Source organism: Eptesicus fuscus, chromosome 1 (assembly GCF_027574615.1).
Source record: "Eptesicus fuscus isolate TK198812 chromosome 1, DD_ASM_mEF_20220401, whole genome shotgun sequence".
Taxonomy (NCBI): domain Eukaryota; kingdom Metazoa; phylum Chordata; class Mammalia; order Chiroptera; family Vespertilionidae; genus Eptesicus; species Eptesicus fuscus.
This window is the reverse complement of record NC_072473.1, coordinates 89,212,301-89,228,422: the sequence shown is the minus strand read 5'-3', so window position 1 is coordinate 89,228,422 and position 16,122 is coordinate 89,212,301. Positions and strand designations below refer to the sequence as shown.

General features: G+C 37.7%; 1 protein-coding gene across 3 annotated transcripts in view; it reads left to right on the top strand.

Annotated features, from left to right (window-relative positions):
- KLHL13 (kelch like family member 13) overlaps nt 1-16,122 on the top strand; it is a 138,712-nt gene that overhangs the window by 92,136 nt on the left and 30,454 nt on the right. For all 3 annotated transcript variants that reach the window (XM_028133119.2, XM_028133117.2, XM_008156822.3), the window contains 2 exons: nt 8,709-8,841; nt 9,348-9,544. In XM_028133119.2, the coding sequence (XP_027988920.2) occupies nt 8,709-8,841; nt 9,348-9,544 (330 nt within the window). The remainder of the gene's footprint in view (nt 1-8,708; nt 8,842-9,347; nt 9,545-16,122) is intronic.

The following is a 16,122-nucleotide window of genomic DNA, read 5'->3' as shown; positions in this document are numbered from 1 at the left end:
TGTGTTTATGGCCATCTTTATATCATCTTTGAAGAACTATCTATTCAGATCCTTTGCCCAGTTTTCAATTTGGTTATTTATCTTTCTACTAGAGGCCCGATGCATGAATTTGTGCATGGATGGGGTTCGGCCGCCTGGCCCAATGGGGGCCAATTGGCTGGCGTGGGGGAGGGACCATGGGAGGTTGGCTGGCTGGCCCCGCTCCCGATTGGGGTGGGGGGGGGGCTGATCAGGGGCAGGCCTGGTTGGGGGAAGGGCCGTGGGAGGTTGGGGGAGGCTGATCGGGGCCCCAATCAGGCCAGTTGGCCACTGCATAACAACCGGTCATTCCGATTGTTCTGTTGTTCCAGTCGCTTGGCATATATATATATATATATATATATATATATATATATATATAAATATATATATATAATTCAGTTGGAAGAGTTCTTTATATATTCTTGGTACAAATACCTTATTATACACATGATTTACAAGATTTTCTTTCAGCAGCTTTGATTTTATAGTCCTTGTTGTTCTGCCATAACTCCAATCTTGCCAATCTCTAATAATCCATTATCCATTAAGTGATATAATCTTTGCTTCTGCTTTACCTTAGAATTAATGGGACAGATATTAAAGGAAAATGCCTGGAAAACTTTTGATTTTTTACTATTCTCTATACATATATTATTCCTTCACATTTCAGTGTCTTTGCACCCATTTCCTGTCCCTGAAATGCCCATATTTTACTTTTTCTGTTTGGTAAATCCCTATTCACTCATAATGATACATCTTATATAGTAAGTGGTAAAATTAGAGTTCTAGTTTTGACCTAATCGCATGTCCTTCCCACAATAGTTATTCAGTGCATAATCCTGCATAGTGAGACTTCTTAAAACAGTCTCTTCCATGGATACATTCCCTGATAGCTACTTTCAATGCCTTTTGAAGATGGAGTTTGTGTGACCCAGGCAGAGTTAGTGGCTTCCTCAGTTCCTCCCTCTTAGTCCCTGTTAATATCACCTATCTGTGAGATCCAAGATCTAGGATCTAATTTGTTGTTTTTGAATGTCTATAATCGACTGGTGGGGTACATGGTCAATACTTAATAAATATCTATTAAGACATTTACTTTTAAGCTTTATGAGGTATAACCAGAGTAACATTTTCTCTAGGACAAACTTTTCCCCAGTACTGAGGCAAATACTTTTGAGTACTCTATCTAAAGCCCAGGAATTGTAAGGTTTCCGCCCTTGTGGGTTGGATAGGAACTATTCTCAGCTCTTTGTGAGCCTTGGATAATGATGTTTGTTCTTGCAGATGTCTCTTTCCCCAGACAAATGCACTTAGAACACTCCTGAATACTTGAGGGGAACTGGCTTTAGATTTCTGTCACTCTGTGCAGATCTCTCCTCTTGTATTCTGCCCTACAAACCTGGCTGACTTAACTTCCCCAGACTCTCAATCTTGGGAAGATGCCAGGTTTCATCTGAGCTCCTACTGCCTGTAATTGGACAGTTCAGGCAGTAAGCAATCATGGGGCTCATCTAATTCATTTCTCATCTTGCACAGACCCTTCTCTTTCATACACTCTTACTTTTTTTTTCATTTTGTCTGGTTTTAAGTTGTTTCAAGCAGTAAAATAAATCCAGTCCCTATAACTTCATCTTTGCTGGACACAGAAATCTATAGGATATAATTAAATGCTAACTTGTGAAACCCACTACAGGTGTCTAATTATTCTAGAGTTTTGGTTAGAGATAGCTTTACAAAGGAGGTCAATTAAAACAATTTTTTTCCAATTACAGATGTTATAAAATGTCATATTAGTGTCATATGTATAACATAGTGATTAGACATTTATATACCTTACAAAATGGTCACCCCAATAAGTCTGGTTCCCATCTGATACCATCCAAAGTCATTACAGTATTATTGACTGTATTTTCTATGCTGTACTTTACATTCCTATGACTATTTTTGTAACTGGCAATTTGTACTTTTTAATCCCTTCACACATCTCCACAACTCCCATGCCATCTGTTGACCTTCAATTTGTTCTGTTATCTATGAGTTTGTTCCTGTTTTGTTTGTTCATATATTTTGTTTTTCATATTCTACATATAAGTGAAATCATATGGTATTTGTCTTTGTCTGACTTATATCTCTTAGCATAATACCCCAAAGGAGGTCAAATTTTAACTAGGCTTTGAAGGAGAGAGGATATTCTAAGTGAAAGACAATGGCATAAAGTTACTAGAAAAGGAGTAAGTCTGGGTTTTTACCAATCAGATAGTCTGGAGAACAATCTGATAAGATGAGTCAGAGTTCTTAGGGACATAATGAAAAATAAGGTTGAGCAGTTAAATTGGAGCAAGATTAGAGAAGTCTTTAAAGTCTTATATTGTGATATAATGCAATGATAGAAGACCATTAGAAGTTTTTTTTTTTACTCCAAGAAGTGTCATATAATGAGAGCAGAGTTTAATTAACATTAATATAAAGTTCTATATTCAATCTATATATCTATCTTAGATGTGCATCTGTTTCTTTTCTGTCCCCTGAAGTAAATGAAGAGCAACCTTATAAAACATAGCGATTGTATTGTTTTAATAAAATACATTACATTTACTTAAAGATTGAAGTAAACCCATTGCTTAATTTACTTTTTTAATTCCTTAACCTTTGTTCATAAAACATATTTTTCATTAATAATTTGTATTGTTCTTCTCAAGATGCACTTTCTTTTTACTACATTTATTTTTTGAAATTTCACTGATCAAAACTAGATAGAATATACTAATAAGTTATTTCCAATGCAGAATTTAGTGGAAAGATTTGCTTATCAAATTTCTTTTTAATACCTGAGTACCAGTATCAATAAGCTTTTTTCACAATGGCATTATATTTAATTTAAAAGTTATTGATAACCAACCAATTTTTGGTATTAATTGTTTGTAGCTCATCTGATTTCTATACTATAGTTGTGTAATGTCAACATATATCCTCTTCTGTTCTAATATGGCCATTTTGATATTTATCAAACTTATTTAAAATATTCAGTCCTTCAGGGAATTACATATATACCTAACTCTATTTAATAGTACTTGAAGTTTTGGTACACTGGGTAAGTGTAAAGCTTTTAAAAATGCTCGCCCCCCTCCCCTCCTCAAAAGGATGTGAAGAAAATGGCAAAACAGAAGATATGGGGAGATCTATAGAAGAGGGAAAGGGAAACATTAGACATAAGAAATTGAGAACAGACAATACCCTCATAAATGAAACCCAACATCCAGAAGAAATAGAAAAATAGAGAACTAAGATAAGGATTAGGGCAGAAACAAGTTGAGTTTAAAGCAAAAGAAACAGTTTTAAAGACACCCTAAAAGACTAATTGGAAACTTTAAGCAATTTTGTGAAAAACAGAACTGTATTTGTGTATAGTGGACTACCATATGGAAACAGACAGGAATGTTTCTAGAATTCTGACAAGAGGAATCAGTAAAATTTGGTGGGAAAATCATTTTATAATAGAAGAACACATTTTAAGTGTGCAGGGTATCTTTAAGAGTTTTTATAGAGTTATATAGGGAAAATATATATAAATGAATGATATAAAATATTCTACCTTATCCTAAGGGGATATGTTCCAAGGCATCTGATGGATGCTTGAAATTGCAGATAGTACTGAACCCAGTATATACTACATTTTTTCCTGTACATATATACCTATGATAAAGTCTAATTTATAAATTAGGCACAGTAAGAGATTAACAACAACCAATAATAAAATACAACAATTACAATAATATACTATAATAGTTATGTGAATGTGGTCTGGTCTCCTCCTTCCTTCCCTCCCTCCCTTCCTTTCCCCCTTTCTCTCTCTGATGATACTGATCTGATCATGGAGATGACTCCTAGTGACTAATGGGTGAAGACCATATATACAACCTGGAGATGCTGGACAAAAAGGGATGATTCACATCTCTCCCAGGCAGGACAAAGCAGGGTAGCATACGTTTTCATCACACTACTCAGAACAGCATGCAATTTAAATTTTATGAATTGTTTATTTCTGGAATTTTCCACTTAATACTTTCAGATTATGGTTGACCACAGATAACTGAAACTATGGAAAGCTAAACTGTGGATAACAGGAGACTGCTATACAGAGGGCAGATGAGAATTGTGGAGAAAAATGACTCCTTCCACTTTTTCTTTTAATGTGTGCATTCTCTATAAGATTAGTGTACAACATCCTGGAATAACATTGCTTCATTCAACATCATTTCATTATAACGTTGATGAGATGCCATAGAAATTTAATTCTTGTTTATATCAATTAACCTGTGGTAAAATTGGTTTTGTTATATGTTGTTTCGCTTTAAGTCACAGGACCTACCAACGATGTTCAGTGACTACTTAACTATAGAAAAATTGTTTAGAGAAATGACTGCCTGCTTCTGTACAACAAATTATGTTGTAAAAGCAATTTTATTTTTTTTTCTTTAGACAGAGCTAGAATATCCAGATAACCACATGCAAACAAGATATTTAGAATCCGTATGAAAAAAGTCTGAATTGACACATCTTATTTGGATAAAGATAGATAATCAGGAATAAAATTAGCAAATATAGAATTGGAGAGTGAGATTATTTATTTATGCGTATGAAAATAAAGGCTGTGAAACAGATAGAAAGGGAAACTATATGCACTGAAAATAAATGCAAAACCTCACAAAAGTAGACAGTTTGCCAAAGACAGATAAATTAAGCTTACAAGAGAAGATACTCAGAATGTGCCAAAAGTGATCTAGGAGCCTCATCTTCTTTTCTTTGAGGATTCCAGATTATATTGAGAAAGATTAGAGGTGGTTTTTTTTAAGATCTTGTAAAGAGAAGCAAAATTATCAAGTTTGTGCAGAGGGTAAAAGCTCCTGGTGTCTTAGCTGAGCTGTTCAGAATTTGAGGATTAAATATATACCTCAATAAGTAGTTTTAATGGAGTATGGACCAAATGAGAAATGACATACATCATGATGCTCAATTTCCAGTATAAAATATTTGTAGGAATGTTTGAAACACAAGAGGGCTTGTGAATAAGCCAAGAAGTTTTTTTTTATTTTTGACAGAAGAAAATAAATCATTGCTTTAGGCTGAATAAGCCATGATTACCTTTCAAAATATTATCTACATATATCTCAGAGAAGAAGATTCAAAAATTATTTGATGAATAAAATAAAATAAGGCAGCATTCAGTACTTAGTCTAATTTCATTGGTATTGTGACATCTCTCTTTTTAGCCAATACCCAAGGTCTAATAAATTCACAAGAGAAACCATATGCTTTTACTTGCTAGTGGCTATTAAATCTTTAAAACTGCATATTCTTTGCTCAGTGCTTGAGCATCGACCTATGAACCAAGATGTCATAGTTCGATTCCCAGTCAGGGCACATGCCTGGGTTTTGGGCTCGATCCCTAGTGTGGGGCATGCAGGAGGCAGCAAGTCAGTGATTCTCTCATCATTGATGTTCCTACCGCTTTCTCCCTCTTCCTTCCTCTCTGAAATCAGTAAAAAAATATAAAATAATAATTCCTGTGTACATACAAGTCAAAGATAGATTATACACGTGTGTGTGTGTGTGTGTGCGCACACACACACGCACACACACACACACACACACACACATGCACGTGAGCATGCCTAGAAGTACAGTTGATCCTTGAACAACACGGGTAAGGGGTGCTGACACCCCTATTTCCCCAGCATAGTCACAAATCCATATATAACTTGATGCCTCCAAATACTTAACTACTAATAGTCTACTGTTGAGTAGAAGCCTTACATATAACATAGTTGATTAACAGGTATTTTGCATGTTATATGTATTATATACTGTATTGTACAATGAAATAAGCTATAGAAAAGAAAATTTTATTAAGGATCACATAAGGAAGATAAATACATTTGCAGTATTTATTGAAAAAAATACAGGTATAAGTGGAACCATGCAGTTCAACCCCATGTTGTTCAAGGGTCAATTATATATATACTAGAAGCCCGATGCACGAAGATTCATGCAAGAATCTTCGTTCCCCTGACTGCTGGCACTGCCTTCGCTCTGGCCAGAGCCACCTTTCCCCCTTCCCACACTGCCAGAAGCCCTGAGCGGATGGGGCGGTGTGGAATGCCTGCATCATCACCATGGCGACGATGCAAGTGTCCCATCCCTGCCTTTCAGTGCCTGCATATGCAAATTGACCCACCATCTTTGTTGGGTTAATTTGCAAACTCACTCCTGATTGGCTGGTGGGTGTCACGAAGATACGGTCAATTTTCATCTTACTCTTTTTTATTTTTTATTTTTTTAATTTTTCATCTTACTCTTTTATTAGTATAGATACTAGAGGCCTAATGCATGAAATTCATGTAACAGTAGGCCTTCCTTCCCCCAGCTCCAGGCACCAGCTTCCCTCTGGCACCCAGGCCCCGGGCTTCCCTCTGGCCTCCAGCAGGCACCTGGGACCCGGGCTTCCCTTGCAGCCCTGGCTTTGTCCAGAAGGTTGTCTGTCTAATTAGTATATTATGCTTTTAATATTATAAATTAAACTGTTAACAGTAGTTAGTCCTGGTACTTAGAAGAGGTGGACTTTTAGTTTTCTATTTATATTCTTTCATATTTTTACAACAAGTAGACATTTAATTTTTTAATCTGAAATTTAATTGAGGGAGACAAAAAAGCAAGCCCTTGGGAGCCAATCTGCCCCCACCCCCTAAACCTTGGTTTAATTCCTTTTGTCTTATCTTGGCTTGTACAGTTTACCACAAATAAACACTATAGGTACAATTTATTTTATTATTGGGAGAAGTTTCACAAATAAAGTTCCTGGTTTCTAGTAGGCTTGTCAGAAAATTATAGTTCTTCCCATTGTGACTACATGGTTTTAAAATACCAAGTGGTGGTTTATGAGGAAAATTTAGTGTGTTTGTTCATTTACCAATTGAACATTTATTAAATTCCAAGCAAGTGCCAAGCACTGGGGAATTTAAACATACTAGTCTCTCAGCTCCTCTAGCTGATGGTTCCTTCCCTCCTTCTGTATTGCTTGACCATCCTATTGGGTCCACAGTGTTTTCATTCAGTACTTCCCAATGCTTATCTACATTTGAAAGGCAACCCCCTTACACTTATTGCAATTTAGACTGCATATATGAATTTTCAAAAAGCTACTTCTTGCCTTCTGCATTAGAATATTCCCCTAAAATTGGCATCTCTTTCTACATCTACTTTTAATAAGTAACAGGAATAGGAGATGATTTAACAATGAAAATAGCGAGCGTGGGGTATATAATGTTTATGTTTATAAAGGAAAGGGTCATTTCTGAAAGATTTGATACTTGTGAACAAAAACATATGTAAATCACTATTAGAAAGAGAAAATATGATACATATGTATGTTGTATAAATATGTTTAAAATAAAAATATATATCTCTCCAGAGAGAAAGTGGCTGGATCACATTATCTCTTTTGAAGTTCCAGTTCTGTAGATCCAAGCATTTCTTTAAGAAGCAATTTAAAAGTTATGATGAGAAAACATTTAGACTGAGGTTTAGAATTACATACATATGTGTAGGATCAATATTTCTAAAACTGCATTTTTTGGTATGTCATGCCTTTTGCTTTGTAAATCCATGAAACATAATTTTAAATAAAAGTTTTATTTGAGGTCATTAAAATATGAAGGGGCAGAGTAATCTTTACTGTTAATTCCTGTTGTATTACATTCTGTATTATATTACATTCTATTATTAGAAAGTAATTTGTATGAGTATCTTATGATTTTTTATAAAAATACATTTCCATTTTTGAAACTGCAGACTCAATATTGGCAAAATCTTCATTTTGAGCCTCACTATTAAATTGTGTATTATCTCTTTTTTTGTGCATTTGCTCTCCTATTATAAACTTAATGTGTTTCATTCTCCCCAGAGAGGACCAAAGAAACAACCGCCTAGTTGTTCTGTGGTTGCTAGCCTATTAATTCCCCACTAGACTTTAGATATTTGGGAACAATTATGTCTCCTGCGCTCCTTTTTCCAACGATAATTAAATCCAAAACTTGAAAGATAATTGATCAAGCAGCAGCAATGTACATAGTACAAGGATACCTAAGATACCATCCCTATTCTCAAAGAGATGAAACATTCTAGTTGGTAGAAAGGAACTCCTATCTTGCAGCCAACACAAATGCTCTCTACCTTTATTTCTCAAAACAAACAAACAAACAACTCCTCAAACAAAAACAATGTATCTCAGTAAGGTTTGTCAAAGGACTCTTAATAAATATATTATTATGGAAAATAATGGTAGTCTACCACCATAATTCTGCACATGAGGAAATGAAAGTATTCATGGTAATTGCTTTTCCAAAATAAGGTAAAAGCCAACGTTTGTGTAAAAAAGTAAATGAATATAGCTTTCTCCTTATTTGTTCTTAATTTAAATTAGTCTTAATGTTATATTTTATCTACAATGAATTATAGTCAAATATCAAGTAAGCTGTTCTATTTTTTTGTCTTCTGAGTAATTATTCTATTTAGTCTTTACTTTCCAAATAGATGGCACTCACATTAGTATGTAAACAGAATTTTAGCACATGGAGATTTGTATACCCATTTTACCTTGATTAGTGGTGCAACTCATGTTCTTGTTGTAGGGCTTTGACCAGCTTCGACATGAAGGCTTGCTTTGTGATGTGACCCTGATGCCAGGTGACACGGATGATGCCTTCCCTGTGCATAGAGTCATGATGGCCTCTGCCAGTGATTACTTCAAGGCTATGTTCACAGGTAGGTTGCCTTTTTGAACTCTGTATCCATGTTACAACAATATGAAAAATATGTGTTCAAGTTTTTTTTATTTCTAAAGTGCATTCAAGTCTTTTGGTCTGTGTCTTTATAAGAAGAAACAGTTTCAAAAGGAATATACAAGTAAGTGTGGTTGGTGCTTTTTAAATTTGAGAAATGTATGTACCTCTTTCATACTTCCATCCTCCTTTATTTCACTGCTTTTATTTCCCCTAGACACATATATGAATGGGCATCAGAGACTCTGGGTCCCACTACTAGAATCTTTCATTCATCAAAAGATACGAAGTGACAGGGGAACATTAGTATAGAAATACTCCTTTTAAGTACACTCTTTTAATTATAAATTATGCAGAAGCCTAACTGACATGAATGCTCATGCAGAATAAAATTTGTTTTTATTTTATTGTATCTAATTAGCAGCAGAAGTGAGTTTGACCTTAATTAAATTATCTGTTTTCATTTAATTGAATGTCTTTTTATTTAAGGTGGAATGAAAGAACAAGATTTAATGTGCATTAAGCTTCATGGCGTGAGCAAAGTCGGTTTAAGGAAAATTATTGATTTCATTTATACTGCAAAACTTTCTCTTAATATGGATAACCTTCAAGATACACTGGAAGCTGCCAGTTTTCTACAGATTCTGCCGGTTTTGGACTTCTGCAAAGTGTTTCTCATATCTGGGGTAAGACATTTTCAAATCCTCAAAACCTTTTCTGCAGTAGACTGATATCCCCTGTTTAGAGCAGACTTACGAATCTTTTGTTTACACATGTAAAACTGGCCATTAGAGAGGGGTGTCACATAGTATGTGGTTTGGAAGCAAGTTGAGAGGAAAACAGTACAGGTGTATATCTACAAAAGACAGTCATTTAATAAAAGCCTTCTGTATAATCAGATGGCACCAGACAGTAATAATATTTGATAACAATATATACCTTAATCTTTTTGACAATCTATACTAATAAAAATGTAATATGCTAATTAGACTGGATAGACCAGACATCTTCTGGACATCCTTCCTGACGTCCTTCCAGACAAAGCCACAGTGGCTGTGAGGGCCGAGGGTCGGCAGCGTGGGAGAGGTGGTGGCATGGGAGAGGCAGCGGGAGAGGGGGCTGTGCGGTCATCGTCCCAATGCTGCCCCTTCCTCAGAGGCAGTCATAGAGGCAGTAGCATGGGCCTGGTCCCAGCGCCATGCCTCCACAGATGCTGGACGGGGTGCGACCTGCTATGCCTCAACCTCCCACAGCCCCTCCCACAGCCAGCCTGGCCCGAGATCACCCCTCATCTACCAGTGGGTAGGGGCGGAGCCAGCACTAAGAAGTGAGGTCCGAGGGCTGGCAGCCGTGGTGGCCGGCAGTGGCAGCAGCAGCGGGGTGATGGGGGCAGCATCTTCCCCTGATTGGCCTGGTTGCCTCCTGCAGAGGGAGGCCAGACTGTGGCTTAGGACATCCCCTGAGGGCTCCCGGACTGTGAAAGAGGGCAGGCTGGGCTGAGAGATCCCCTCTTCCAGTGCGCGAATTTTTGTGCACCGGGCCTCTATCCTATAATAATAAAAGGGTAATATGCTAATTAGAGTGGACGTCCTTCTGGACATCATTTCAGGCATCCTTCCTGATGAAGCTGGAGCCTGGGTGCCTGTAGGAACTGGAGGGAAGCCAGCCTGGGTACTGGGTGCCTCAGGCAGCCCAAGGGAAGCCAGCCTGAGTCCTGGCAGCTGGAGGAGGGAAGCAGCCTGGGTCCTGGCTGCCTGCTGGCGGCCAGAAGAGGGAAGCCCAGGTCCTGGGTGCAGGAGGGAAGCCAGTGCTGGAGGCCAGGGAAAGGAAGGCCTACTCTTGCATGAGTTTTCGTGCATTTGGCCTCTAGTCCTATATAATAAAAGCCTAATATGCAAATTGTCCCCTTGACTGGGAGTTTGACCGCTCGCTATGACGTGCGCTGACCACCAGGGGGTGGTGCAGAACATGGCGAGTGTCGGAGACGTGGTGATGGCAGCAGGTGGCAGTGGAGGTGCTGCCGGCTCTGATGGAGCCTGATGAGAGCAGGAATGCTGCAGGATGGTGGAGCAGGTGAGCAGGTGGCGCCAGGCCAAGGTGGGTGCAAGCGGGGGCCTGATTGCCCCGCCAATCACCCTGCAGACAGTGACCAGCAGTGGTGGCCAGGGGTCTGGCCCCAATCGATTGCCTTGCAGATGGCGACCAGCGGTGGCGGCAGGGGGTGGGGCTACCACCCCGCTCCTAGGCGATGAGGGAGCGGGGTGGGGGGCCCCCGGCCCCAATCTATTGCCCCACAGGCAGGATGGTGGAGCAGTTGAGGCCAAGGCAGGGTGCCAGGTGAGGATGCAGGGCTGTGGGGCTCCAAAGCTGGGGGCTGTGGGGCTGTGAAGCTGAGGCCCAATCCCACAGGCCACCCCAAGGGACCCCACCCATGCACGAATTCGTGCACCGGGCCTCTAGTATTATATATTTTAATTTGGATTTATTCACCTTAATGATTTTTTACAACACAAGTTAAATGGAATTCTGTGAAAACATAATTTGAGCTTCTAGAAGTCTTTTCAAATAGGCTCAGCAATCTTTCTTCTTCCTTTAAATATGGATTCTAGGTCTTTTTTTTTTTTAGCTCATTTTATTCTTTTTATTTATTGATTGATTACGGTGTTACATATGGGTCCTTATTTCCACATTAGCCCCCCTATCCCCACCCTCATGCCCTCACCCCCCTGTTGTCTGTGTCCATTGGTTAGGCTTATATGCATGCATATAAGTCCTTTGGTTCATTTCTCCCCTTTACCCCTCCCCTCCCCTACCTTCTTTCTCAGGTTTAATGGTCTGATCCATGTTTCTCTGTCTCTGGATCTATTTTTGTTCATCAGTTTATATTCATTATATTACATAAATGAGTGAGATCATGTGATATTTATCTTTCTCTGCCTGGCTGATTTCACTTAGCATAATGCTCTCCAGTTCCATCCATGCTGTTGCAAATGGTAAGAACTCCTTTTTTACTGCAGAGTAGTATTCCATTGTGTAGATGTACCACTGTTTTTAATCCACTCATCAGCTGATGGGCACTTAGGCTGTCTCCAAATCTTAGCTATTGTAAATTGTGCTGCTATGAACATAGGGGTGCATATATCCTTTCTAACTGGTGTTTCTAATTTCTTGGGATATATTCCTAGAAGTGGGATCACAGGGTCAAATGGAAGTTCCATTTTTAGTTTTTTGAGGAAACTCCATACTGTTCTCCACAGTGTCTGCACCAGTCTGCATTCCCACCAGCAGTGCACGAGGGTTCCTTTTTCTCTGCATCCTCACCAGCACTTGTTGTTTCTTGATTTTTTGATGATAGCCATTCTGACAGGTGTGAGATGGTTCCTCATTGTCCTTTTGATTTGCATCTCTCGGATGATTAGTGACTTTGAGCATGTTTTCACATGCCTCTTGGCCTTGCTTCTGTCTTCTTTCCAAACGATTCTATTTAGGTCCATTGCCCATTTTTTGATTGGGTTGTTTATCTTCCTTTTGTTAAGTTGTATGAGTTCCCTGTAGATGTTGGAGATTAAGCCCTTATCAGTGATAACATTGGCAAATATATTCTCCCATGCAGTGGGCTTTCTTATTGTTTTGTTGATGGTTTCTATTGCTGTGAAAAAGCTTTTTATTTTGATGTAGTCCCATTCGTTTATTTTCTCTTCAGTTTCCATTGCCCTAGCAGCAGTATCGGTGAAGAAATTGCTTCAGCATATGTCTGAGATTTTGCTGCCTATGGATTCCTCTAGTATTTTTATGGTTTCCCATCTTATATTTAAATACTTTATCCATTTTGAGTTTATTTTTGTGTAGGGTGTAAGTTGGTGGTCTAGTTTCATTTTTTTGCATGTATCTGTCCAATTTTCCCAACACCATTTATTGAGGAGACTGTCATGACTCCATTGTATGTTCATGCCTCCTTTGTCTAACATTAATTGAGCATAGTGGTTTGGGTCGATTTCTGGGTTCTCTATTCTATTCCATTGATCTATATATCTGTTCTTTTGCCAGTACCAGGCTGTTTTGAGAACAGTGGCTTTGTAATACAGCTTGAAATATGGTATTGAGATCCCACCTACTTTGTTCTTCTTTCTCAGGATTGCTGTGGCTATTCGGGGTCTTTTTTTATTCCAGATGAATTTTTGGAAAGTTCGTTCTAAGTCTGCGAAATATGCCATTGGTATTTTAATGGGGAGTGCATTGAATCTATAGATTTCATTGGGTAGTATGGACATTTTAATGATGTTGATTCTACCAATCCATGAACACGGTATGTTTTTCCATCTGTTTACGTCTTCCTCTATCTCTTTATTCAGCGTCCTGTATTTTTCCGCGTATAGGTCTTTTACCTCCTTCGTTAAGATTATTCCTAGGTATCTTCATTTTTTGCTGCAATGGTAAATGGGATTGCATTTTTAGTCTCTCTTCCTGTAAGTTCATTATTGGTGTATAAAAATGCCATAGATTTCTTGGCATTAATTTTGTATCCTGCTACATTGCCGAATTGATTTATTAAGTCTAATAATTTTTTGATGGAGTCTTTAGGGTTTTCTATGTACAATATCATGTCATCTGCAAATAAGGACAGTTTTGCTTCTTCTTTTCCAATTTGGATGCCTTTTACTTCTTCTTCTTGTCTGATCGCAATGGCTAATACTTCCAGTACTATGTTGAACAGGAGTGGTGAGAGTGGGAATCCCTGTCTTGTTCCTGTTCTTAGGGGAAATGGTTTTAGTTTTTGCCCATTGATTATGATGTTGGCTGTGGGTTTGTCATATATGGCTTTTATTATGTTGAGGTATGATCCTTCTATTCCCAGCTTGCTGAGCATTTTTATCAAGAAAGGGGTTTGGATTTTGTCAGATTCTTTTTCAGCATCAATTGATATGACTATGTGATTTTTATCTCTCAATTTGTTTATGTGATATATCATGTTTATTGCTTTGTGAATATTGTACCATATTTGCATCCCCTGGATAAATCCTACTTGGTCATGGCTTATGATCTTTCTGATGTGCTGCTGGATTTGATTTTCTAGAATTTTGTTGAGGATTTTGACATCTATGTTCATGAGGGATATTGGCCTGTATTTCTCTTTAATTGTGTTGTCTTTATCTGGTTTTGGTATTAGCGTGATGCTGGCTTCATAGAAGGAGCTTGGAAGTGTTCCTTCCTCTTGAAATTTTTGGAATAGTCTGGGGAGGATAGATTTTAGTTCTTCCTTGAATGTTTGGTAAAACTCCCCTGTGAAGCCGTCTGGCCCCGGACTTTTGTTTGCTGGGATGTTTTTGATGACTGCTTCAATTTCTTTCATAGTTATTGGCCTATTTAGATTTTTAGAATCTTCCTGATTGAGTTTTGGAAGGTTGTATTTTTCTAGGAATATGTCCATTTCCTCCAGGTTGTCCAGTTTGTTGGAATAGAATTGTTCATAGTATTTTTTAACAATCCTTTGTATTTCTGTGGTGTCTGTTGTTATTTTGCCTCTTTCATTTTTTATGTTGTTTATTCAAGTCCTCTCTCTTTGCTTCTTGGTGAGCCTGGCTATCGGTTCATCAGTCTTGCTTATCCTTTCAAAGAACCAGCTCTTGGTTTCATTAATCTTTTGTATTGTTTTTTTGGTCTCTATGTCATTCATTACTGCTCTGATCTTTATTATCTACTTCCTACTACTCACTCTGGGCTTTTCTTGTTGCTCTCTTTCTAATTCTTTGAGATGTAGAGTTGGATGATTTATTACCATTTTTTCTTTCTTTCTTTCTTTCTTTTTTTTTTTTTTTAAGTAGGCCTGTAGTGCTATAAACTTCCCTCTCAGGACTGCTTTCATTGTCTCCCCTAGATTTTGGATCGTTGTGTTTTTATTTTCATTAGTTTCCAGGATGTTTTTAATTTCTTCTTTGATGTCTTTGGTAACCCAGTCACTGTTTAATAGCATGCTATTCAGCTTCCAAGTGTTTGAATTTTTTGGCATGTTTTTATTTTAGTTTATTTCTAATATTATGCCATTGTGGTCTGAGAAAATGCTTAATATGATTTCAATCTTCTTGAATTTGGGTAGACTTTGCTTGTGACCCAATTTGTGGTCTATTTTGGAAAATGTCCCATGTGCATTAGAGAAGAACCTATATTCCGTGGCTTTGGGGTGAAATGTTCTGAAGATGTCAATTAAGTCCATCTGATCTTGTGAGTAGTTTAAGATTGATGTTTTTTAGCTTATTTTTTGTCTAGAGTATTTATCCAGTGATGTCAGTGGTGTATTAAAGTCCCCTACTATGATTGTATTGTTGTTGATCTCTCCCTTGATATCTTCCAGGACGTTTTTTTTTTTTTTTATGTATTTGGGTGCTCCTGTATTGGGTGCATATATGTTTATCAGGGTTATATACTCTTGTTTTATCAATCCCTTTAGTATTATGAAATGGTCTTCCATATCTCTTGTTATGGCCTTCATTTTGAGGTCTATATTTATAGATATAAGTATTGCTATCCCAGCTTTTTTTTTCATTTCCATTTTCTTCAAAGATATTTTTCCATCCCTTCACTTTCAGTCGGTATGAGTCCCTCTTTCTGAGGTAGGCCTCTTGTAGACAGCATATATATGGGTCATGTTTTTTTATCCATTCACTCATTCGATGTCTTTTGATTGTAGCATTTAGTCCCTTATGTTTAAAGTTATTATTGAAAGGTAATTTTTTTGTAGCCATTTTTATTTTTGTGCCTGTGTTCTTTCTTACCTTTTTATATCTTCTTTTTACACCAGTCCCTTCAGCATTTCTTGCATTGCTGGCTTGGTAGTGATAAATTCCCTTAGCCATTTTTTTTTTTTTTATCAGTGAAGCTTGAAGCTCCTTATTTCCCCTTCAATTTTGAATGATAGTCTTGCTGGATAGAGTATTGTTGGATTCAGTCCCTTGCTTTGCATCACTTTGTAAATTTCCTTCTATTCTTTTCTGGCCTGATGTGTTTCTGTTGAGAGATCATTTGATAATCTAATGGGAGCTCCCTTGTATACGTTTCTGTCTCTCTCTTGCAGCCCTTAAGTTTCTCTCTTTGTCCTGAACATTTGGCATAGTAATTATGATGTGTCTTGGTGTGGGTCCTTTTGGGTTCATCTTGTTTGGGACTATCTGTGTGTGACTTTTTTATTCCCCACATCAGGGAAGTTTTCTGACATTATTTCTTCAAATAGGTTTTCTAATCCTTTTTCCTCTTACTGTTGTTCTGGCAC